Source organism: Geospiza fortis, unplaced genomic scaffold, assembly GCF_000277835.1.
Source record: "Geospiza fortis unplaced genomic scaffold, GeoFor_1.0 scaffold255, whole genome shotgun sequence".
In the NCBI taxonomy this organism is placed as follows: Eukaryota; Metazoa; Chordata; class Aves; order Passeriformes; family Thraupidae; genus Geospiza; species Geospiza fortis.
The window spans coordinates 199,148-222,713 of NW_005054497.1; the positions used below are offsets into that span (position 1 = coordinate 199,148).

General features: G+C 40.1%; 1 protein-coding gene across 1 annotated transcript in view; it reads left to right on the forward strand.

The window, feature by feature from the left end:
* Window positions 1–23,566, forward strand: part of ELMO1 (engulfment and cell motility 1) — a 300,985-nt gene that overhangs the window by 31,257 nt on the left and 246,162 nt on the right. The window contains exon 2 of the mRNA XM_005428655.2: window positions 16,224–16,373. Coding sequence (XP_005428712.1) covers window positions 16,296–16,373 — 78 coding nt within the window. The 5' untranslated portion in view covers window positions 16,224–16,295. The remainder of the gene's footprint in view (window positions 1–16,223; window positions 16,374–23,566) is intronic.

Here is a 23,566-nt window from a genome sequence, read left to right on the forward strand (position 1 = left end):
AGGAAGGGGATTTTGAAAGAAGGCATAGTGATCCTGCAAGCTTGAGAAAGAGCTGTAATTTGCATGGTTACATCTTGTGTGTGTGTCTGGGACATGTCTTCCCAAAGGCTGCAGGGTGAAGTGTGCTTTGGGGACTATTTGCTCTGTGAGTATTGAGGAAGGCAGCAGGAAATGCGTGTTTCTTGTAGCTTTTTCTCATTGCTGGTTGTTAGTATCTGGGACAATGTCCCCTGAAGAGGGTAAGGTCAAAGAGAGAGAGAGTCATGAATAAGAGAATTAAAGAATTTTAGACCCGTCCTCTCATCCCCCTTGCTGCCATACCTACACAGCAGCTCTCCCTTCAGTGTCTCTTTGTCAGTATTGTTGAAAGAGGCTGCTAAATGAAGAAACCAGCTTTCTTTTTTGAACTTATAACCTTCACAAAAGCTGCCACAATTGGCTTCTGCAGAGCACAGGTTGTTTTGATCTGACATTTAAAAAAAATATACAGGAAGAATGAAATATCAACGTGCACTTCTGGATTTCCCAAATTGGCAGTTGAAGGTCTTGCTTCCCCGTGTTTTAAAAGCCTGAAAAGTGCAGAGAGATATTGGTGAGGGTTGAAATGTGTCTGTTGCATCTCAGTTGGGATGTACTTTGGCCGAGATGAAAGTTCAGCAGTTGGTACAAAATCTCCACCTGGAAAAAAAATGGTTGGCATGTGTGTGAATTGTAATCTCTTTGAGGAAGTGGAAGATGACTTAAAGAATGGGTCATGTAAAAGGAAATAAAACACTGTCAGAAAAGAAAAGGAGAAAAAAAGGTCAGAGGTGAGAGAGATTAATTGTACAGCCTAGGCTAAATGTATTATGCTTAGATTTCTTCTATGAACAAATGTCCTGTTTAAAAATAAATAAACAAATATCTCCCCTCTTCATCCTTGTTAAAAAGGACATGGTAAAACTCCTGACAGTGGCTATTCTTTCTAAGAGTTGATCATTTGAAAATTTTATGTCCTAAAAGCAAGGAAAGCACATTAAAGTCTAATCCATTCTTATTCTAGTGGGTCTTAAAACTGTCATCACTTAAAAGTCATGCAAAAGCAAAAATAGGATCTTAACTACAAATGCTTTTTTCTCCAGTGACTTTTAATGCACATAAGTCAATAATTAAAAAATCTAAAAGCAGATCAAGGTCAAATCATGCCTTAGATATTTAATCTAAAAGTGCTTGAAAACACCTTTCAAGGATATCATTACTATCTTTGTCATCTATATCGAAATGTAATATATTCTTGGAAATTTGAAAATTTAGGGGGCCACAGTTTGGTGGCAGACAACTGTAGCCTTTCCTTCTCACACACAGCCTAATAGCTGTGCTGAATTCATCATGTGTTGTGGCAGCTCAAAAGGAAAACGTGCTCAACAAGGCTCTTTACTTCTTAGCTCCTAGAGGAAACTGCCAACCTTTGGCATGGTTAAGTTTCTCCTAACAGAAAGCAGCCATAAAATAGTATAGAGATGACTTAGCTGGGGGCATGCAAAGCTACCTTGCTGCCTTCTTCCTTTTAAGATAGGATTCTTCTTTCTTGAATAAGGTTGGTTAATGAACCAGGGGAAATAGTAACACATTTAGGAAAGGAACTGTTAAAACAGGCACCTCCTCAATTTACTGGCAATAGTTCAGTTTGATCTTGTTAGAGATGAAACAGTTCCTGAGAAAATTGGCATCCTTCATAGCTGTGGGATTTTTCATCTTGCTGTCATGTTATGTATCTTCAAAGCAAGAGGCGAGCGTTTTCTGTCATGTGCTTCTTTAACATCTGTATTTCCACTTCAGAAATGAAATTATTAAAAGCAAAGGCAGGCGAGTGGGGTAGCCAGCAGCCATGCATTAATCCCATTGTGTAAAACTACAGAGATTATTTGGGTCCAGAAAGAGGTAACTGTGACAGGACAGGGGTGTCTTCCTGTCATGGGTGTGCTGAAAGCAAGGCAGTTGCCAGGAATGGCTGAACCAATGAAACAGATGACAGATTACTTCTGAGTAGAGAACAGCTTAAACTTTCTGTGCTCTAAAACCAAAGCACACGGTGCTTGGCAAAGTCACTTGTATTAAATGATGAAAGCCTGAGTAAAAGGAAGAATGTGATAAAGAGACAGCAGTAGTTGCTTGCTTGGCTGTTTCACAGTATTTGCATTTTGATTGGCTCTGCAGACATTTGTGTGTGCCTTGGGGATGCTTAACGTAAGGAAAAACAGCTTTATAGGTAAAGAAAATGGCAATGAGGTTTCAGGCTTGGTCCTTACAGCATGTTCTGTGTGCTCTTTCAGTCTTGGCTTAAATGAACATAATGGTGAAGCTTTTGTTTTGCCTGGGAAAATAGTTTCCCTTGCTGACTTGGTTTAATGCATGTAGTCACCTAGAAGTATATTTGTCATTTTGTCTTGGAAATGAATCTTTTAATTTGGCAGAGTAAGATAATTAAAACACATTGGAAAAGAAATATAGCCAAAAAAGGATTTGCTCCCTTCTGTCCCGTCCAAGAGTGCATATCTGGCATCCTTGTGAAAAGCCCTGTCTGATGGATAATAGCTCTGAAATGCTCAAAAAGAGCACAGACCATTTCCAGCAGACCCCAAAGCTGCATCTTCACTTCTACATCTGGTTTTAATGGGAACGTGTTGTATTGAGTCTAAGGATGGTACCAAGAATAGGTAAGCCAGTGAGGGTTGGAAAGGGTGAGAACCAGGAATATCTAGGGGAGTAGTCTGTCCAATCACATGAATAAATTAAGCAGCTGCCCTTTCTGGGTAATCTGTCAGCATGATTTAGATACAATCTCCTGTAGCCTCTAAATGCCTCTCAACTGCTCTAGGGAAGTGTGGTGCTCCATTTTACACTTGGTGGTTGGTGCTCCATTTTACACTTGGTGGTTGGTGCTCCATTTTATACTTGGTGGTTGGAGGCACAGAGAACCAAAGGGCAAGTACATGGCCACACACAAAGCCTTTGAATAAAAGAAAATTAAACACAAGTGTTCCTGCTTCCAAGTTTAGCATCTTTGTCTTTGAAGCAGAACTCTCTGTTCATTTAAACAGCGTGATTGCTACATGTGGTGGAGAGTCCTCTTTAATTAGTGCTTTGGGGAGCAAACTTGGAAGATATAGGGTCTATTTTCAGGTGGGGTTTTTTAATTTTGTTTTTTGTGGTCTTTCTCTTATCCTAGCTGCTAATGATTACATCTTCTGAAGGACACCAAGGTCAAATGAGAATGCTGGGCTCTTGTGTCTCAAGTGGTTTGTTTTGCAAATGCTAGAATACATTTTTCTGACTTGTTCATATGGGAGAATTAGACTTTGTCCTGGACACTGATGCATATTTACTATGGAATTTCTGCTTCAGAATTTTCCTCAAGTGCCTTAATTTAGAGTTAGTGTAATCTTTCCAGCCTCCTCCCCAGGTCCTAGTCAAAATTGTTGGAACAGTGGGTGAGATCAACAAGATAAGATGTGGCTGAAAAAAATCAAATTCTTTAACACACTGACAAGAGAGTTTGTGAAGGTGGCGTGGCCCATAGGAATCTGCTCCAGAGTTTGGAGAATGAGACAGGTGAAAAGGAAACTTCAAAAGAATATTTTCCTTCATTCCTTGTGTTAAGAGGTTGTCTATGCCCAGATCAAGAAGGAGCAGTTGGGAGCTGCATATTGCGGAGAATATGTCATTGTGAGCCCCACATGTATCTTTCAGACAAGACAGAAGGAAGTCAGATCCAGCTCTGACAGAGCAGCCAAATCCCTTGTTAGGAGAAGGGGAAAATGGAAGAGATGAGGAGTCCCCTTACTTGTTACAGGGCAGGTTGTCTGTCAGCTTTGGAAATGGGACATCTCTTTCGTGATCACACTTGTTACTCCAGATTAACATCTTCTGATGGGCTCTGTCTGTGATTCTGAGAATGCAGCTCGAGGACTGCATCAATGAGAAGAAAATGAAGCATTCTTTCAGTAGAGATGTGCATTGTAGCTTTTTGGAAATCTTGTACTTTCAGTACAAACTGTGAATACTACTTAATTTCGTGTAAAATTGAGAGTGGGTAAGGCTCCGTGCTTGCTGTTGGCACCATGCTGCCAAGCCTGTAAAAATGTACTTTAGTCTTCACAGCAGAATAGAAATGCTTGACTGAAGAGCAGAAAGAGGACTTCATTCTCTTTTAAAGTGATTGATACCTAAATCACCCTTACTGCTTGAACAGCAGAGATCTAATGATGTTAAATTACTGCTGAGTTACAAACTAAAGGTGCCATAGAGTTATGTGTTTGGCTTTGTTTCCGTGTTGCTGTTTGCACACAAAGGACTTTGCAGCCAGGTGTTAGCCCTCCAGGAAGTTCAAAATGGTCAACTTCAGTTGACAGCTTTATTTGGAAACAGTTCTAACATGTCAAACTGAAGTAGACAGTTACCTGCACAGATTTGCCACCCCTCACCCCCAAGTGCAATGGGAAAATTTAATTTGGGAGCACTGAAATCTGAAAGCAAGAAGGATAAACAATGGTTTCTCTCACAGGGTACTTGGTGAAGGGGTGTTACTCTGTATTTCTGAAGATACAGACTCTGGCAATCATCAGAGCGCTGAAAATGTACTTGGATTTAATCCAAATACTTTAATCTTTTAATGTCTGTTACAATTATAAAGCAGCTCATTGAATTAATGAGACATACTGTAATGAACTTAGTAATTGCATACTTTTACATCATTCTTCTCTATGGAATTGAATCTCAGCTATATGCCATGAATTTTGCACAGGTGAAAAAGTTTAAAATGAGCAGGTTATATTCCTGTTTTCCTCTTTGGCCTTTTACATTGCTTGTTGTGGTCCTGAAGCTTGGGTGAGTGAGTGGTGAATGCATTCAAGGGGCTAATCGGTCTGAAAATCTGTCTTTGTTTTTGTTTTGTGGGTTACTTTTTAGACACTATCTCTCTGAACTGGTATCTTGGACAATTGCCAGTGCTGGCACTGGGGAGAGGGAGGCAAAATTGTGACATTGCGGAAGCAGACCTCAGATCTGCTGTGGAACTGGACTTTGCCATTCAGAGAGCTTTTTGGAGAGGAAAAATTTTAAGGATGGTGGCTCAGGATGATGTATATGTATTACAATATTTTTAACATGAAAGAGTTATGAGGATCCATTTTTTTGGCTACATTAGAAGTTAGAGGCATGCATGTTATCATTCAGCAAAAGCATAGTGTCCTTTTGCTGCCAGCATCTTCCTGCTCTGCAGTTAGCAATTTTAAGTTCTTAGCAGGTAAAATGCTGGGCAATAACTCCTCCATGGAACCAAGTTGGTTGGTTCCACACAGGAGTTATTTGAGGCACTCTTATTTGTTTTTAGGATAATAGAGTAAAGCATCACACAGCAAGTGCTGGTTCATTTTGAATGGTTGTTTTGATAGAAGTTTGATTGAGTTGCAGCATCGTTGGTGACAATTGATGTTCTGGCTCCTGGGAAGAAAACTGCCACGAGTCGTCTTGCTGAATAATGTGGCTGGCACAGTTCAGTCCTCAGTGCTTGTTGCTTGTCTGCCTGTATTGTGGGGAGGTTAAGCTCTCAGTCTGTTGATTAGCCAATTTGGAAACAGTGAGTGTTTTGCTCATTCTTGGCATAACTCCCCATGTTCCCAGCGAGGCTGGAGCAGGAGCTTCAACCAGAGCGTGGCAATGGGGAAACACAGCTGTGCTGTCATCAACTTTTGACAGAGTATTAGCTCTAGTCATCTCAAGAGTCTTAGAGAACCTTTGAAATTATAGTTCCTTATGAAATAGAAGAGACTTGGAGAAACAGATCGTATGTACTACTAAGAAGGCGACTTTTTAATTGATGGTGACTTTTTACCTGGACAGTGAAATGAACATATTTACTAGACAAGCTGGTATTTTTCATGAGTCAAGTTTCTTAATGAAAGTATTCCCACTTTTTTACTAATAGTAAGACAATAGATATTAATAACACCTGTGAATAGCTTCAACTGCAGTGGCTGAAGTGATGGCTGTCCTCTCCCCCTTCCATCTCCCCTTTTTTTTAATGGCCCAGCATGATAGCATAAATTAGATTCAATGGGGGTTTAAGTTCACATGTAGGTTGTAATTTCTGAGTGAACTCATTACCTGTCTTGCTGTCCCTGCTAAAAGGGAGAGACAGTAAACTTTTCAACTGTTGTCTGCTGCTTAAACTGCATGGCTCCCTAGAGCTTATGACTCAAACCAATAAAGGATGATGTTTGCATCATTCTTTCCTCCTTCCCTGGGCCATGCAGATTTTAATGTTGAACAAAGAGTGCAGTAAAATTATGGGGTGACCACAAATTGTACCCAGTGCTTGAGTGTCATGTATTAGTCTGTAACACAAACACGTTTTATGGCAGTTTTCTTGTCAGAATTAAAGTTCCACCTTGGTCTTTAAAATTTTAGTTCAAGTTATGAAAGCCTGCAATATTCTTTGAATGATTGCTCTTGGATGCAAGATGGGAAGAGTTATGGAGATTGTTGTTTCTAAGTTGTAACAGCTGGTTTTAGTATGTTGTAAGAATCTTATTTTGGCATAGAAGGCAACCTGCTACAAAAGCAGGTCTTTTTGCTCATGGTGTGCACACTTAAGTATAGAAAAGGCACAGTATTGGAACACAGATGAGCAGACTATGACTTCAAGAGTGCTTAGAGACATCACATCAGTGTACTTAGAGAATCACAGAATGGTTGAGGCTGGAAGGGACTCCAGGAAGTCATCTGGCCAACTGCCCTGCTCAAACAGGGTCATCTGCTGCTCACAGTTTTGCAGTATAGAGACGAGTAAGGGATAGTCTTATGCTAGAATATCTGTATCTCCTGTTAATAAGTGTCACATTTAATGCAGTTTACCAAGATTTATGCAGAACATATCTCCCCTGGAAATGGGCTGGGTGAGCAGTGTTGGCACTGCTAATATCTTGCAGTCAGATTTGTTCCAAAAGGTTTCTCAGACCTCTCGAAAACAGTCTGTGTTCTGGCTGTGTGAACCTGGAGTTTGTCCTGTTCTTGTGTTCTATGCTATCTTTTTGCTTGTATCTTACCTTGCAGTGATCTTATGGTTAACCTGACTGTATACCTGAAATGATTGCTCAGGTATGCAAGCTCCTCTTGATCTAGAATTATAAACAGTGGCCCCAAGGTATGTGTCAGTATTGAAAAGGAGGGTGATTATTTCCTTGGGATGTCCCCAGAACAGGATTCCAGGCCAGCAGGTAAACCAACTGAGCAGTACTCAGTAAAGCAGGGTGGCACTGGTGTTCAGGATGGGCTTATGCACAGTAGTTGTTTTGGGATGCGACTGTGTCTGTGTTTGTTCTTTAGTATTTCTGTTTCCAAAGTGAGTTTCATGATGTCCATTAAAACTCTGGCTTAGTTTTGACATTCTATTTAATGCAGAATAGCTGAAGTTATTCCACAAATGTTAGCTATAGGCAAAGTCTCTAATATTAACTGTGCCACGCATGTTTTTTTCTGAGTGGCCATCACTGTTTTTTCCATATGCTGTCTAGTTTTGCTGAATTTCCTTCAGAGAGCCAGATCTGGGAAGTCCACAAGTGTTAAGGACAAATTAATTTTCATGACTATAAGAGTGAACTGACAGAGCTAGAAGGCTGCAGGGGTGGATTCAGAGACTGTATAGTGCCAGAAAGTCAGAAAAACATGGGCCATTTTGTCTGTTAGATGTTTTAATGCATGGATTACAGTAAGTATTTCTGCTGAAAGATTACTGATAGGTGTTTTTTTTTCCTTCTCTTGTTTTTTGTTATCTTTTACTGTATCATAGAAGGCTCTGAGTTGGAAGGGACCCATGAGTCCAACTCCTAGCCCACACAGGACACCCCAAGAGTCACACCCAGGAGCTCTGGTCAAACACTTCTTGAACTCAGTTTTGTGCTGTGACTATTTCCCTTGGGAGCGTGTTCCAGTGCCCAATCACCCTCTAGGTGAAAAACATGGTCCTAATATCCAACCTAACCCTCCCCTGACTCAGCTTCATGCCATTCTCTTGGGTCCTCTCACTGGTCTCCAGAGGGAAGAAATCAGTGCCTGCCTTTCTGCCTTCCTTCAAAAGGAAGCTGCTGACTGCAGTGAGGTCTCCTCCAGGCTGAGCAAGCCAAGTGACCTCAGCTGCTCCTCATATGAATTCCCCTCCAGATCCTTCACCTTCTTCGCAGCCCTCCTTTGGATAGCTTCTAGTAGCTTTATGATTCTTATATTGTGGCATTCAAAATTGCACATCTCTGAAGAGCAGTGTCAGTGCCTGACAAAAGGCTGGTGTCTTCAAAATTTTTGTGCCCTTCCTAGACTCACAAGAGTTATCCACCCTTTCTTTTCCGGTTTTTCTTACTTATGATGAGCATTATGCTTATGCACTGTGGAATACCAGTATTACTCTTTTCTGTAGGATTTTTCTATGCAGAATGATTACATTAGGAAATAATGCTGTTTGTTTCAACCTTCAGCATCCTGTCTGTGCCGTCAGTTAACTTGGTTGTTTCCATTAATATTCACACATCTCTGTTGCCCTCTCTTCCTCCATTTGACTGCTAACTCCTAGCAGTTCCATTCGCTCCTCTGGATGTATAGTAAACGTTGATAGGGTAACTAATTCTCCTTGTTTTTTTTACTGCTGCTTCATCTTCCTTCCAGCAGGAAGTTTAAGGTTTTCTCCAAATTTGAGCTTATCTTCTTGTATCTGTTATCTCCTCTATAAGACTGGGATATAGCCAGTCATCCTTGTTTTGACTCAGTTTCTGCTGTATTATCATCTTGACTCAAGGTGCTCTTTTTTGTGTCCTTTCAGGCCCCCTGATTTATCCAAATGCCAGGAAAGCATGAGGTACCATAGCCAGATCATGCTAGTAGTAGAAAAGAGGACTGTGATCTTCTTTTTATTTTTTACCCTTAATTGAGTTTAATTCAACATTCACAGCACTTTTGATAAGCTTTCTCTGTTTTTTTTCCGCTTGTTTTCAACCACCCTGTAATAAAGTCATTCAGTTCTCAGTTTCATGGGACTCCTTTGGAATGGGCTTAGTTTAAAAGCACCACCCCTTTAACTTCTCCCCCTCCCAAACAAAAAAAAATGCCTCCATCCTTTCGAGCTGTAATGTTTGGCATTGCTTTATTTTGTTGTTTCACAGTGTCAATGTCTTTTTTCCTTTCTTGTGCCCTTCAAATGTGTTGAGAACTTTGATTTTTAACCTACAGCTCTTTAAGAACAGTAGGACCACTGGCTGTAATTGAGATTTTACGTTTTCCCCATTACTTCCTTTCTACCTCGCAGGTTATTTATATGAGACTACCCTGAAAGATGAGAAAACTATATTTAATTGGATTTTAAGGAATATTTTTTTGCTACTTGCTTCAGTTTGGAAACATCTGGAGTTAAGCCAAATGATGAGAAACAATCCCAAATGAAGTGGGCAAGATCAGACAAACTGTGAAAAGTTTACGTAGATTAAATTATAGTTTGTATTCAAAGTAGCATTTTAGTTTTTTTCTGTACTAGATACCTGTCATAGTCTTTAAATTTTATGTTAGGCAGGTACTCAGCATGGTTGAAAAATCATGCTTTTTTTGTGAAGTCTTAGATCTGCTGATTGCTATTTTTGGGGGGCTTGTGCTGGTGCATTTTGGTTTAGTCTAGGTTTTTTATGATTTTAAAAAAATTAATTTGTTTATTTATTGGAATTTGAAAATATAAATATTTATTCCAATTTATTGGAATTTATTGGAATAAAATTTATTTATTGGAATTCTTTTGAGTACTTGAGCTTGATACTTCCCTGATCTCTAGTTTGAAGAGCTCAGATATTAACATCTTTAGTGAACAAACATCTTTATCTGACTGGATGTTATATGTGAGTTAATTAAATTGCCACAAAGTTTGAAATAGAAACTTGAGTAATCAAAACTAAGTTTTTTGTCCTCTTATGAATTACAGACATATAACTAGGAGTTCCTTAGTAAAAGGAGAATAATCTTCCTAGAAGTGGGGTGGTTCATGTTAAAGAAGTACCTACATTTTTCTGATATTAAAAGCAAAGTGCTTTAAAAGGAAGACCAGACAGTTTTCTTGCTTGTATTCTGAGTACACCCAGTCTATTTTGTTTTCTTCCACCTTTTCTTTTGAAGCACTCTTTAAAGCCTTTTTTGCTCTCTAGTTTTGAAGAGTGCTCTATTTGAAACTGGTCTGGCCTGTCAAACGTAGTGAAACCTCAACCATATAAAATGCCTCCCAGGAAGAGGAACAAGATGACTGTGGACAGAGAAAATACTTGGAATGAGATTGTGAAGAAAGGTTATGGGTATGCTGGGAATGAGATAGGTGACAACAACCCAACTATTAGTTGTCTTTCCTGGGCAGCTTTACCCAGTGGCAGGAACTGTCCCTTTCCGTACATTTGACACCCATAATCCTAAAATCTCCTCAAATTCTAGGTCTCCACATATTTTGGAGAGGAAGGATGGTGTATTTAAACCACCCTTCCTCTCCAAAATATTGTGTATTAAAGGATACAAAGCTCATTTTTACATAATGTTAAATATTTCACTCCTGGTCTAATGATGCTTTATGGATCAGCAGACTTAGGGTTCAGCGTCAAAGAAATGTTCCTGTTTGGAAGCTGATGGACTGCTCTGAACCATGGATGCCAGTTGAGGGGGATCAGGTGTTCCTGCAGTGTTGATGGCTGCTGCAGAGGGGTAGCACCACCACCCAGGTTGCCTGCTTTTGGAGACCACTGCCGTTTTCCCATCTCTTACTAGAGTATAGCTCATAGCTTCTGTACAGCTTTATCTTCTATTTGTGTCAAAACATCCACAGATTTTATTGACATGGGTCTGCTGGGCCTTTGACTCCTGTCTGGTTCAGGGGTGAATAGCACTGAATGCCTAAGAAGGAAAAAGGCAACGTGAAAGCCTTTTTATGTACACAAAGTGTACATCCAGCCCCTGGCTTCTCTGCCTTGTTTTCATTTCTTGTAGAGATGGTAGAGCATGTTTACCGCTCCTTAGACTCAGCTGTTCAGTCATGCAGTTTAACTCCAAAAATAACTCTCTTGGGGGATATTAATCCAGCGTTGGATTATCTTTCTAAAATCGTTAATCAGACTTGGTCCCCGAGGGACCTTCCAGCTGAACTTGCCACTTAGTTTCTGTTTGCTGGGGCGGCAGGAGCGAAGCGGAGGAAGCTGATGAGCTTTGACAAGAAGTGGTTCCTTACATAAGGTGCTGAGCTGAGGGAGCTGTGCCTCTCCTCCTGCTGTGGGCCCGGCCAGGGCTCAGCCCCCTGCCAGCACCCACAACATCCTGCTTGGCCCTGCTGCCCTCACTGCCTTGCTTTCCCATCACCTTCAAGAAATGCCATGCAAAAACCTGCCTGTGTCAAGGAGTGGCAGAATCTGTGCCAGCTCCAGGTGCTGTATGTGCTGCCTTTTGTCCAGGCAAGAGTAACACGTGCTTTATTTTATTAAATTATCAATGCACATGGCATTCCTTCAGTCACTTTCTAATCATTAATTTTCTTACTCGAGCTGCTTGTGAAATGAGCTGACCTGCTCTTTGAGCATTACCTCTCTTCTGTAGAAGAACAATTTAGCTGTGCTTAGGCTGCTGTTTACATTTGCGTGTAGAGCTGCAAGTCATACAGCTCCTATTAGCCTTGCATTTTTCTTCTGTCTGTGGAGGAAGAATAGAATTTATTTCTTGAGAGATGTGCTCTGATAACTTTAAGTTATTTAAATTACTTTGAGGTCTCTGTATGGAAAGTGCCAATGAAATTGCACAACAAGTTTGGAAAAAAAAAGATTTCCACTAGGAACTAATTTCATACACAAAGAAAATCCTGTTTTCCACATGCAGTGCATAGGTAGAAGGGGAAAATTCAATATATATTTTACTGACATTTGTGCTGAATGCATCCTTCAGAGCCAGGCAGGTAAATCAAGAGCTTGCATATCTGTGCTGATGCATTTTTACATTAAATTTAACATACTTTGATTTCCAACTTGGATGTTTATTACTCTGACTTAGTACACCACAGGAATTCCTTCATAGTATGGTTGAAATGCATAAATATACTGCATGTGGTAATAATAATAAATTGCAAAATTGACACTTTAATGGGATGATCTGTCATAGTTATACAAAATCATGTTGATGGAAGAAAGTATGTTCAAGTGGTAGACATGCTTTGATAGTGGTTTTTTCTCCCCTCAAAGTATAAAATAGTGTGCTGTGGAGCATGTAAGTTGCTTAAACATTCTCCAGGTTATATCTCCTTGCATGCATTAGGGAAAACAATGGGAATTTGCCTTCCTTTTCCTCTGACTCTCTCCTTCCCTTGATACACTCATGCCTGCACATGCGTCCTGCTTGCCTTCAGATTCTGCCTTGAAAATAAAGCTTGTAAAAATGAGTTGGAAAGTTGCTCTTACATGTCAGTGCTTCTCAGATCCCACTGGGAGAGAAAAAGGAATTGTACTTGAGAAAACTCCATAACTAGACCCTTCAGTGACACCCCTATTCTTTTCACTGTTTGACTGCTGCTGGCATAACAAAAAGCAGCTGAAAACAGTTCTAGTTCTTCATGCACATAATGAAAATTGCTTATTAAATTAGAACCATTTCAAACCAGGATTTGTGCCTTCCTTATTTTGCTGGGCAGTGTCTATCACACTGCGTACCATGTGAATAAATAGTAGGTAATTTTGAACTGTCAGCACTATAGGTTGTACATTTTCTTTACAGTCTTACTTTTGGGATGACAACTGAACATCAATTTTGGCCTTAAAAAAAACCCTCAAAAGAATATTTGTTTCTGACATTGTCACATAGGTAGAATGAAACTAAATTATCTTTTGTATGTTGCACTGTAGTCATAAAAATATAAATTAGGAAAGAAGAAGTCAGCACATTTGACTAGGATGGCCACTGAGAAACAGAAACAAAGTGATGACTTTATATGCTTTTCAGCATTCAGACCACATTGTTATCTTTGAGCTGGTCTTCTGGTGCGAGAAGTGAGACTACATCCATTTGTATTAGTTAAAGATGTGTCACTTTGCTTTGTGTTTTATGACTGTATAAGCATACGTATAGTAATAATTATAATTATGTAGGAGATCTGCTAGCCTACATTAAAACTAGTCACAATGAATTGTCTGCTGAATGCCGTGGCAGACTTCTCTTGCACCTTGCTTTGGAATGTAAGTGCTTATTTTCCATAGCTGAATTTGATTAACTTACCATCAGCTTCCTTTGACTCTGCTTTCTTAAACCTTTCTTCCTGTGTGAGTCAAGATAGCCCACAACTTGCTACAGCAAAATTGGGGTTAATGCCCTCATGTGCATGGGGAAATGGAAGTTTTCTGCAAATTTATTGCAGTGTAATGTTGTTTTACTTTTCTGCTCACAGCCAATGGTCATGAATCAGTGTTTTTTCTCCAGCATTTATTGTGAGCTTTGGAGGGAAGGTACTGGGCCACAAGTTACTACTTCTCAGTAAAAAGAAAATGTGTTTGCCTGTGCAATAGGTAGAGTCCATAGTTTTTATAGGTCTCCCTTCTATCTCTTTAGATATGAGATCTACAGATGATTTTCTTCATTAAAAGTGTAGAGGAAACGTGATGGGGGAAAATAAAACTGTTGAAAACAAAGGCTTACTCAGCTGAAGCTATCCTCAGTCAAGTTTGTCTGGCAGGAGCTGATGCTCTTTTTGTGTTGTGGCCAGCAAATTCAGGCTCTGGCTGAGGCCTCCAGCATCCCTCCTGCCAGGGATGGGGTGCCAAGGCAGGGAGTGCAGGGAGTAGCCTGTCGGTCAGGCACCGGGTGAGTCAGCCCCACTTAAGCACTGCAGACAGCTTAATACCACAACAACCGCAGGCTGAGAGTACCAAGGACTGCGCTGCTGAGGAGGTGGGAAACACCGTCACTCTGAGTGTGGGAGCAGAAGGTGCCAAGGTCTCAGTTTCAATACACTTTCGAGGTGGATTAACAGCTCATTGCTGCCAAGAAACCTCGCTTCTCCTCCTCTCTCCCGTGTTGTATCACCTCTGAGTAGCTGTTTGACTCAAACACGGTAAAAAACAGATGACCAAAAATACTTTTTCATTTTTTGGGTGTTTTTTTTTTTTTTTTTTGCTGATTGGTTGAGCCAGTGCACTGCACAGCAAGGGGACCACTGGATGGAGATGCAAAGGATGGGCTTTTGATGTTTTGGGGAGAAATTGTGGGAACTTTGTGTCTGCTAAGGCTCTGCAGGGTAGAAGACAGCCTAAAGTAAATGTCTGATTTTCTCAATGACCAGCAAGCCAGCTGCATGCTTTAATTGTGTTTATTCCCTGTTCCTGTAACATCTACCAAATGTAGACAATATCACAGCGTTTCTTAATCACATTGTTTAGTCTTTCAAGGCACTTCCTGCAACCCAGTTTTATTTTTAGACCATCCATTGTCTCATTTACTGCCTTGTGCTTTGCTTTGTGGTGATGTGCGATCCTGTCGGCGTCAGAACCGCCATTGTTGGAAATAAATTGCTGGAGTGTTAAAGTTCATAAATTGCTTTTATATTATGTGTTGAGAGCCTTATGTAGAATGTAGCAGGGCTTGCAGAGTCAGAGGACTGAGCCTTTTCAGAGCAGACCAGAGGCACGCCAGAAAGAAGGAAAAACGGAGGCATCCCCAAGGCTGGATGAGCTCCTACTTATAAAAGTAATCTGAGACAAAGGTACAATGTTTCCCAATAAAGGGATGATTTCACAATTTTGTTCAGACCAACTTGAGCTCCAGCTTCTGCTGCAGTTGAAGAAAGGTCATTAGGCCAGCTTAGTTGAAGTAGCAACTGAAGATGGTCAAAGCCTGTTTTAACCTTTACCTATTTGTGTCTTTGGATGTCTGGTATACTCAGCCAGCTCCTGTCTTGCCTTAGCTCTTTGAGAGGATGTATGTGCAAACATGTCTCCATGCTTTCACCACTTCCTTCTCTTTTTCTGTAAGAAGAAGTGGGACTGCACCGCTGGGGATTTCTACAGCTTCTCTTGTTCTGTGGTACATGATGGCGCTTTTCTGGGTCTCAGCAGAGCATGCAGGAAACACCATGGTTGTTGTAGAGGGCTTGGCAAAGCCAGCAGGAACCTCCCCATCTGCAGAAGGGTGCACAGGCTGCTGTGTCTGAAAACTGCAGAGCTTTGCTACTAGAGAGGGTGTCCTGCCACCACCAAGCTGAGAGAGGCGTGCAGAAGCTTTGTTTGCAAGCCCAGAGAGGCACTACACGCTCTTGATAAACATTTGTTGTTGTTGGAAGGTTATAAAGTTTGATGAGTCAGAAGAAACAGAACCTCAATTCTGCAAAACCTGGGGGTTTGGTTCTTCTCCTTTCTTCTTTCCCTGAAATTCACAGTTCACACTATTTGACACAAGATCCTGTTGATATTCATATTCTTGCAGAATTGTGATGTGTTATGTAGCTGATTATGTCACTGTGAATGTATACTACATCCTTGTGTATTCACGTGTCTGAATGTACCATGAAGAAGTATTTATATGTGGGTATCTCTGGATCCGTGAGGTGAGGATGTGTGTGTGTGCGTGTGTGTGTGTATATGTGGAAACTGCTGTGTGTTCTGCCTTCTTCCTGACATACTGGTTGCTATAGTGCAGTGATCTATTTGTGAACACCCAGAAGATCATTGCTATAGTTAAAAGAAACCGTGTTTCCTGGCCATAACTTCCTGGGCAATCTCTTCTCCTGAAGCGCCAGCATTAACCGAACTGGTCACATTCCCTTGGACTCCAGGAATGACACTGTAACAGAAGCTTTCTTTAGTTTGTCGCTTTTCCCCCACCAGCATATTTAATAATATTTAAAAATAGTTTTTCTATTTAAATCTAATGCATGCCTATTATTCACCGTACATTTCAGTGCTTCAGCCATCTTTCTAACAGGCTGTCGAGCTGTGCAGCGTGTCGTGGCGTTGTGTCCTGTGCTTGCTCCTGTAATGTGTGCTGTTCTCCTGCCCCTGCACATACACACATACACATACCTGTCTATCCCCACATACATTTCTATCCACCTGCCCAGCCAGGGGAAATGTAGGAGACTGAAGCGGCAGTGCTGGAGTTCTGCCTGAACTGCTGTAATATTCTTCTTTGTATTTTTTTTTCTCTCCCTGCAGGTGTGAATGAGAGAGGCTCTCTGCAGTGCTTAGTGTCCAGTTGTGCTGGCTCCGAGGAACAGCAGCGTCGCAATGCCCCCTCCTGCTGATATAGTGAAGGTGGCGATTGAATGGCCAGGTGCCTTCCCCAAGTTAATGGAAATAGATCAAGTAAGTGTCTGTGTACCTGTGCTCAGCTGGCCCTGTTCATGAATAAGTTCTCTGCATGTTTTCCTCTGCATTTATATTTATTTCAATGCATGTGCATTTTTCTATGAATGTATGGGGGGAGAAGGTGTTTTTTATAAGGGGTGTAACCCTCTTCCTCTTTTACTGCTTAAGGTTTTTGATGTGTTTAGCTGGTTTCTTAATTTACTTTTTCTTTCTGAACAGCTGCTTGAGTAAGGCGTTTACTGCTTGTGTGACCCACTTAACACTTTTGTGCCTTAGTTTCTTCAACTGTTAAATTGTAGTAGTGTTTTACCTCTGGGTGGAAAGTCTTCAAATTTGTAGTGAGTGCTTTGCATTTGGAGTAGAATCATACCAAATGGCTGCAGCAAGTGCAGATTTTGGAACTTAAGTAGTGGTGCACTGTGAGCAGGAGCACCTTTGTTGTTCTGTTCAGGAATCTCAGGGGTTGTTCTGTTTATCTAGTTAGTTCTAAAGCAATGGCCCATGGATTGATTGAAGGCAGTGTACAGAAGTTAACAAATTCAAAATTATGAATTAAAAACTCTTTTTAGGGAATTGTGGTGGGGGGAAACAAACAAAAACAAGTTATACAAGGGCCGTGTTTTATATTCTGGACTTCTCTGAGATTGTTTTTGTGGCCCATATATTAATATTAAAAGCAACCTCTTTAATATTTAACAGCTTACCCTTAACATTTTGAAATCCTGCAGCATGTTACCTGGTTAGAATGATTATTATTTCTGTAAATGGTATTCAGAGTGAAGAAAAGCATTTTATAATGTGCTTTAGACCCTGGTGTGTCTGGGGACTCAGCACATTATAAAGGTCTATTGGAGAGGAGAGCATTTGAATTCACACTGAAAATGTATTACTGAAATGGGTTAGTAATTTCTTCATGCAGTGCAATGAGTTTCACTTGTAGTTAACCCTTATGTGGCACATGCCTGGGAAATTCCTGTGTGAAATTTGAAGAAATATGGTACTAGAGGGCAGCTGGAATCACAGCGGTATGATTTTTAAGCATTCTGGAAGCCCCCTTAGAGGAAAAGGGAGTTCCCAAGTGAAACCAGACTTTGTAGGTTGATTTTTTTTTGACCTGCCACACTTTTCCATTTTTATTTGCTGAAATTTTTCAGTAAGCATAGAAATCTTCTGCCTTCTGGAGTGAAGAATATTTTACTTTTTTCTTCTTATATAACAAATGGTAGACACTGCACACTGTGCTCAGGGAAAGATGCATGTTAGTCATGATGAACCAAGTACAGTGAGAACAAAACTGAAAAAGTATTATGAAGTGTCCTTTCAAATAGCAACAGAATAATATGAAAATTATTTGGTTTTATTTACAAAAAGCTTAAAGTAACTCTCAAAAAACCCTCATACCTTATCTGTAATACTAGCTTACTTTCCTAGTACCTTGTTTTTAATTTTATGATGTAAGATTTGAAAGAGACAAGAAAGATCAATGCTGAACTACATTGGGTAAAATTCCTCAAACACAGCCTGCCAAGTTATCTGCAAGCTTCCTCAAGCCACTTTATGGGTAGGAGGAGGAAGGAGAGGGAAAGTAAGGCCAAAATGGAGAAGACTTTAACAGCAGCCTGCTCCCGATGCAGAGAGAAATGGAAATGAGGGAATGAAGTTTGAGAGTCTCACCCCTCCCTTTTCTGACATGGAAAGATGGGAAAGAAACATCCCTTCCTTCTACCCATGCACACAAACAGGCATTTTTACCTTTCTCAAGGTTGGGAGCAATGTGGGAATGAACCTTGAAAATATCTAGGGTGATACATACTTCAGAACACACAGCTCTGCCTTTGATTCACTTAGTGCTAACTTTTCCTCAATCTGTTTCCTTTAGAGCAGCTATTCAGTAGAAGAGCTGTAGTGGAGGAGATGATTCATCCCTCAGATGGCTAGCTGTCAGAGATGATAAAGGGGAGGAAGACACAAAAGAGAAACGACTTACCCGCTGACCAGACACTGCAGCCAGTGCCTGTGTCCCAGGTGTCATCTGCTCATTCACTCACCATTTGACATATATTCAGAAAATCCTAAAAGCTTTCCCATAATGGTTTCTTCTCTCTCTTTCTTACCATCAAGAAAAACAGAATTTAAATGAATAGCACTATAATATTACTTTAAAAACCCACAACAGAACCCCATCACTGTAGTGTGACACAAGCGTTTTATCTTTCAGGGTACTGAGGCTGTTCCAAAAACTGAAGTACAAATACCATATAAGAAATCAAAGGAAAATCTGGGAGGTTTTTTAAGGTTGCTCATTGCATATACTTGGAAGCACTTATTTATATTCAGTTGCACATTATCCTAATTTACTTGCTGCGTGTATGCATGTTTTGCTTAGCAATGGAGAGAGTAAAATATTTTCAAAGTGAAGAAATGTCACTGTGGAACCAGAACAATTGATGGTGGTGTACTGGCAGGCATTGGCCTTAAAAGAGCTCATGAGTATTTTTTTCCACCAAATGTTATTAAACTTTACACTCCCCTGCACGACTTCTGACAACTTGGGCTTCAGGAGGCACAGAGTCTTTTCAAGTTGAGGCTTCCCACTGCATTTCTATAGGTTTGTTAACCTGGGTTCACCAGTGGTGGTTTTAAATTTAATCATGCAAAATTAGTCTCACTCAGTTAGAGAGATTCTGTGCCAGAAAAATTGATATATAATTAAGTGCCTTTTGGAATTAACCTCTGTGCCTGCTTCCAATGAATGTAAAGAAAATTTTCTGCTCAATCATTGACATGTACAATTTGATGTCAGGGTTTCACAAGTGCTTTTTTCTTGGAAAGTTGCTTTAAACAAGGAGGGCAAAACTGTCTCTTATTTACTGCCCTCTCTCTCTTACCAGGTGGGAACTAATTTAGTTGCAGTAAACCTCGCAGGTAGCTGATGCCTGTGTGGATTAGAACTGATTTTAAATAATGTTCTTTTTGAGAGATGGACTTGACTGAATTCAGTTACTCTCTTCCAGAATACTTGGGGTTTATTTGGGTTTCCCCCCCCAGTTCCATCATTTTCCTCAATCATAAATTAGAAAAATAGCATCTAGACTCTCCCCTCCTCCATAAATCTGTACTGGCAATATTAAAACTCTGCCCAAAATTAATTTTTAATATGAAGATTTGATTGTGCCTTCAGAACTGTGTATAGCGTTGATCTTTCACGCTTTAGTCTTTCTGTCATGTAAGGGGAGGAATGGAAATGAGTTGGTGTCTGAATTTGCATTGGGATCTTTTTGTGGGTTTTTTAGCAATGCAGTCTGGGGAAAAAATGAATGGTAGATGCTGATTGTCTGTTATCTTTTTCTTCAATCTTCTGGCTGATTATTCTAGAAGATGTTAATAATAGGACTGCACAGGGTCTGTACAGGTGAGCCAGGATGCTGGCTAGTCTATCCTGTCTTCTCTTTGATTGTCCCAGAAATAGCTATTTCATAAGAGGGTGTTATTTCTTGTGTTCAGTGAAAGCCTGCATGCTTTAATTTGTGCCCATTATGTATAATTCTTAGCTGTTGGGGCTTTTTTACAGCACAAATTATTTTAGGTAAGCCAATGCTTGTTTTAGGTTACCTGGATACTTTGTGGATTTACAGTCACACTGTTCCTGCTGCAGGAGAAGCAGCTTCCAGGAGAGGCACAAGATGGAGATTTGGGGACAAAGTCTATTTTGGCTTATCCCATTCAAATCCACTCGTGTGTCTTAACACAAGTTGTACTAAAACCAGATTTCTCTAAGCTTGGGGATGAACTTCCTCAGCCATGGAGGTAAACAAGGCTTTCCTATAGAAAGGAACAGTTTATAATTAAACTTGGCCATAGTCTCTGCCTCCAGGCTTGCTTTTACCTATGAGATCATTAAACATGGATTAAATTAGCAGATGTGAATCTTTACATTAGTAAAAAGAAATGGATGGGGGCGGGGGGAGGAGGAGAGCTGTGTTTTCTTTTCAAAGAACAAATCTCATATGGTGAGCAAAATTTACAGGAGCATTTTCATATGACAATTTCATGTTAATAGAAATGCAGCCATGGATAGAGCCATGGGCTGCTTTACATTTATGTTCTCTCTAAAGTTTAGATTTACTCAGCAAGTTTATCTTTTAAGAGTCTCTTTTAAGTTGTCCCTTCTGCCAGTGTCATTTTAATTGTGGTTGGTTTTTTGTCTTCTTCATAGAAGTCACTGTACTTCACTGCATATTAAAAGGTCAGCAGTAAGATTTTGGTTTTTTTAAAAGAAGCTTTCAATTCTAAATCTCGTTTCAGACCTAAATATGGACCCTTGGGGATTGTTAATTGATTTCAGTGCAGTGTTTCTCAAACTGTGGGGAAAAATGAAGTTCAAAAGGGATTGTGAAACACTTAATTAGAGAAAAGAAAGTTGCACATCGCTTCTGCCATGTGTGTAGACTAAGAATAGATATAGTTTCTGTAAGCACTGTCACTAGTAATAGCAGTATACCGAGACAATCCTGGCATCACGAGTCTAAATGTATGCAATATTAGTGAGCACCAGCATTGTTCAAGCAGTGATCAAGAAAGGGATATTGATGTCTCACTGTACTGTGAAGTGTCACTCTGTGCTTCATTCTGGCTCCAGACTCTGACTTGAGGCATTTAGTTCCTAAGGGAATGAAGGAAAAGTGAGGCTCTTGCCTCCTTCCCACAAACCTGCAGATTTATATGAACTCTTACCCAGAAAATATAATGGTACTGCAGTAGCTGGAACTAGTGAAGACTTTTGGTATGAATATTGCTAAGATTTCCAGTGTTATTGCATATCCTGAGTTTATAGTAAAGGGAAATGTCAGTGCCTTTAACAGCTGACAAGATTGCAGTTTCTTGAAGATAGAGGGCTACGAAGCAAATCAATTTGCATCAGGAAAGGAGCAGCAGCTCCTTTCTGTCAGATAGGAGAAGGAGACGGTGCTCGGGGCTGGCTGCTGCCGGTGTATCTCACCCATTCTGAAGGAGGATGTCAGCTGCTGCTGATGGGAGACTTGCCCAAAGATGGATGAATCAAAAGGTGGCTACCTTTTCAAAAAGAATTGGAAAACATTTTGTTGTCTTAAGCCAGTTTGTTAAAGGTAGGGCTTGCTTAAAATCAGTGTTTAGGTGCCAAACAGATGCTTCTGGAGTTTTGTTGCTCCTTGTTGTACCCGTCATATTTCAGCTTCACAAAATTGAATATGAAGCTATTCATAAAGCAGGTGCTGACTGGCATATAAACATAGTGAAAATATTATTAATAGAGCTGGTAAAGAAATACTATCTGTTATTTTTATGCAATTTTTTTCCCATTTCCTTTGTTGGACTAATGAAAGGTCTCGATTTTTTACTTTTGTTTATTTTAAAAGCTATTCAGCAGCAAGAATAACCTTGGAAACAGCAATGCAATTTTTTTTAGTGCACTGGATATAATTCAATGCAGTGACACACTTGTATACGTGGACAATGCTTCGTTAATATAATGAACCAATTGTTAACTACAATGGAGTTTGAAAAATATGATTCTTTTTCTTGCAGAACTACAGCATTGGAGTAGTCATCATTAGAACTTCAGTTCTTTGATGTGGTGGCAGCCAGCCAGCAGGGATAAAACAGGCAATGTTGTTGTCACATGTTACATTTTATTAGTCTGGCTTGTCCAAAGCCACATTCCCACTGGTTGGCTGGATTCTTTCAAAGTTGCAAACTTATGTCCTGTGGTGTGTGTGGCTGGGACCTCATCGCTGAAAAATACATAAAAACTCTGTCTTACTGCTTCTGTTTAATACAGAGGCAGCAGCAAGACCTAGTAGATGGATGAGGTAATAGCTGTGCAGAAGGTTTAGGCATTGTAGAAGAAAGGGACGGGGAGAATAAATAGAAATGTTTTGTGAACTGCAGTCTAATGGATGCTGTTTATGCTTTCTACTTGGTGCTATTTTCTAGGCGAAGAACCATAAGTTCAATGCAGTAGACAGGGTTCTGTTGGTTGGTTGGCTGGTTGTTTTTTTTTGTTAAATAGAAGTGGAAGTAGAGCCAGGATACACTCGAGGTCTCTACAGAACTAATATCCTAGTGTTCCTGATCTCCAGCAGAAAGGATGTTCAGAGAATAATATTTTAACAAAGAGATAAAGCACTATTTTTTATTCTCCCCTTGATTTTTGTGGGTTTGTGGGGTTTTTTCTTTGGTGGATTTGGTTTGACTTTTTTCATGTTTGATTTTACTAGTTCAATAATTCTTGCCAGAACCTCCCTGTTGGAGCCTGAATTTTGCTGCCTGCAGGTGATGGCATTTTCAAGATGAAGGCTAAACATGATTTTAAGGTTGTTGCATCCATAAAATTTTTTAACTATCAGCAGGAGTCCCATCTCTTAAGTTAATTCTGCTCTTATTAAAGGAAAATGTGTAACAATGAGATTTCTGAAGTTATGGACTGATGAATTAATTCACATTCTGGCCAGCTGGAGTATCCAGGCACACTTTATGACTCAATTATATTCTAGTTACAGACATACAGATATTACATTTTGTAATACAAAAGAGAGTAATACCAAAAATCCCACAGTATAAATTTTTTTTTGCTTTCATGGAGAAACTTCTGCTCTTGTAGGCCAGAAATGTGTCAGTCATGAGCTGGGGGTTTGGGGTTACTTCACTTTGTCTTGAAAGGCATGCTCCCCTAATAGGTTGTGTGAAAAGCCACATCTTAAAGCCCTGCTTTGTCTTTAAAAGTGTGTTTTGGCTGTATTTTAAATATATGTGGCAAGAATGCTGCCTGCAAACATGGTGAAATTCACTACTGTGGGTCTCTAGGTGTTTTTTAACTTTTCAGTACTCTTGATTGAGAGTTTTTAGTGTTCCTACTTACACTTGAGAAAACAGGGAGTGTTATGTCGTTAGGCACACTAGATGTGGTAACATAACACTAGAGATGGAGTAAGAAGTCTCTGCAAAATTCTGTTTATGGTTTTCTTTTTTTTTTTTTTGATTGAGGTTTTTTTGTTAACAACATTCTATTTTGCTGCTTCCCTGTTGTACAGTCACTGTAACATCCTAAACACATGGTCTGTGGGTCAGTGGTTAGATCAGGTGAAATGCAGACTTAGGAGCGAGGATCTCTTTGGGGGTGGGAAGGGAGTAACTGAGGAAGCTGCAGCTGA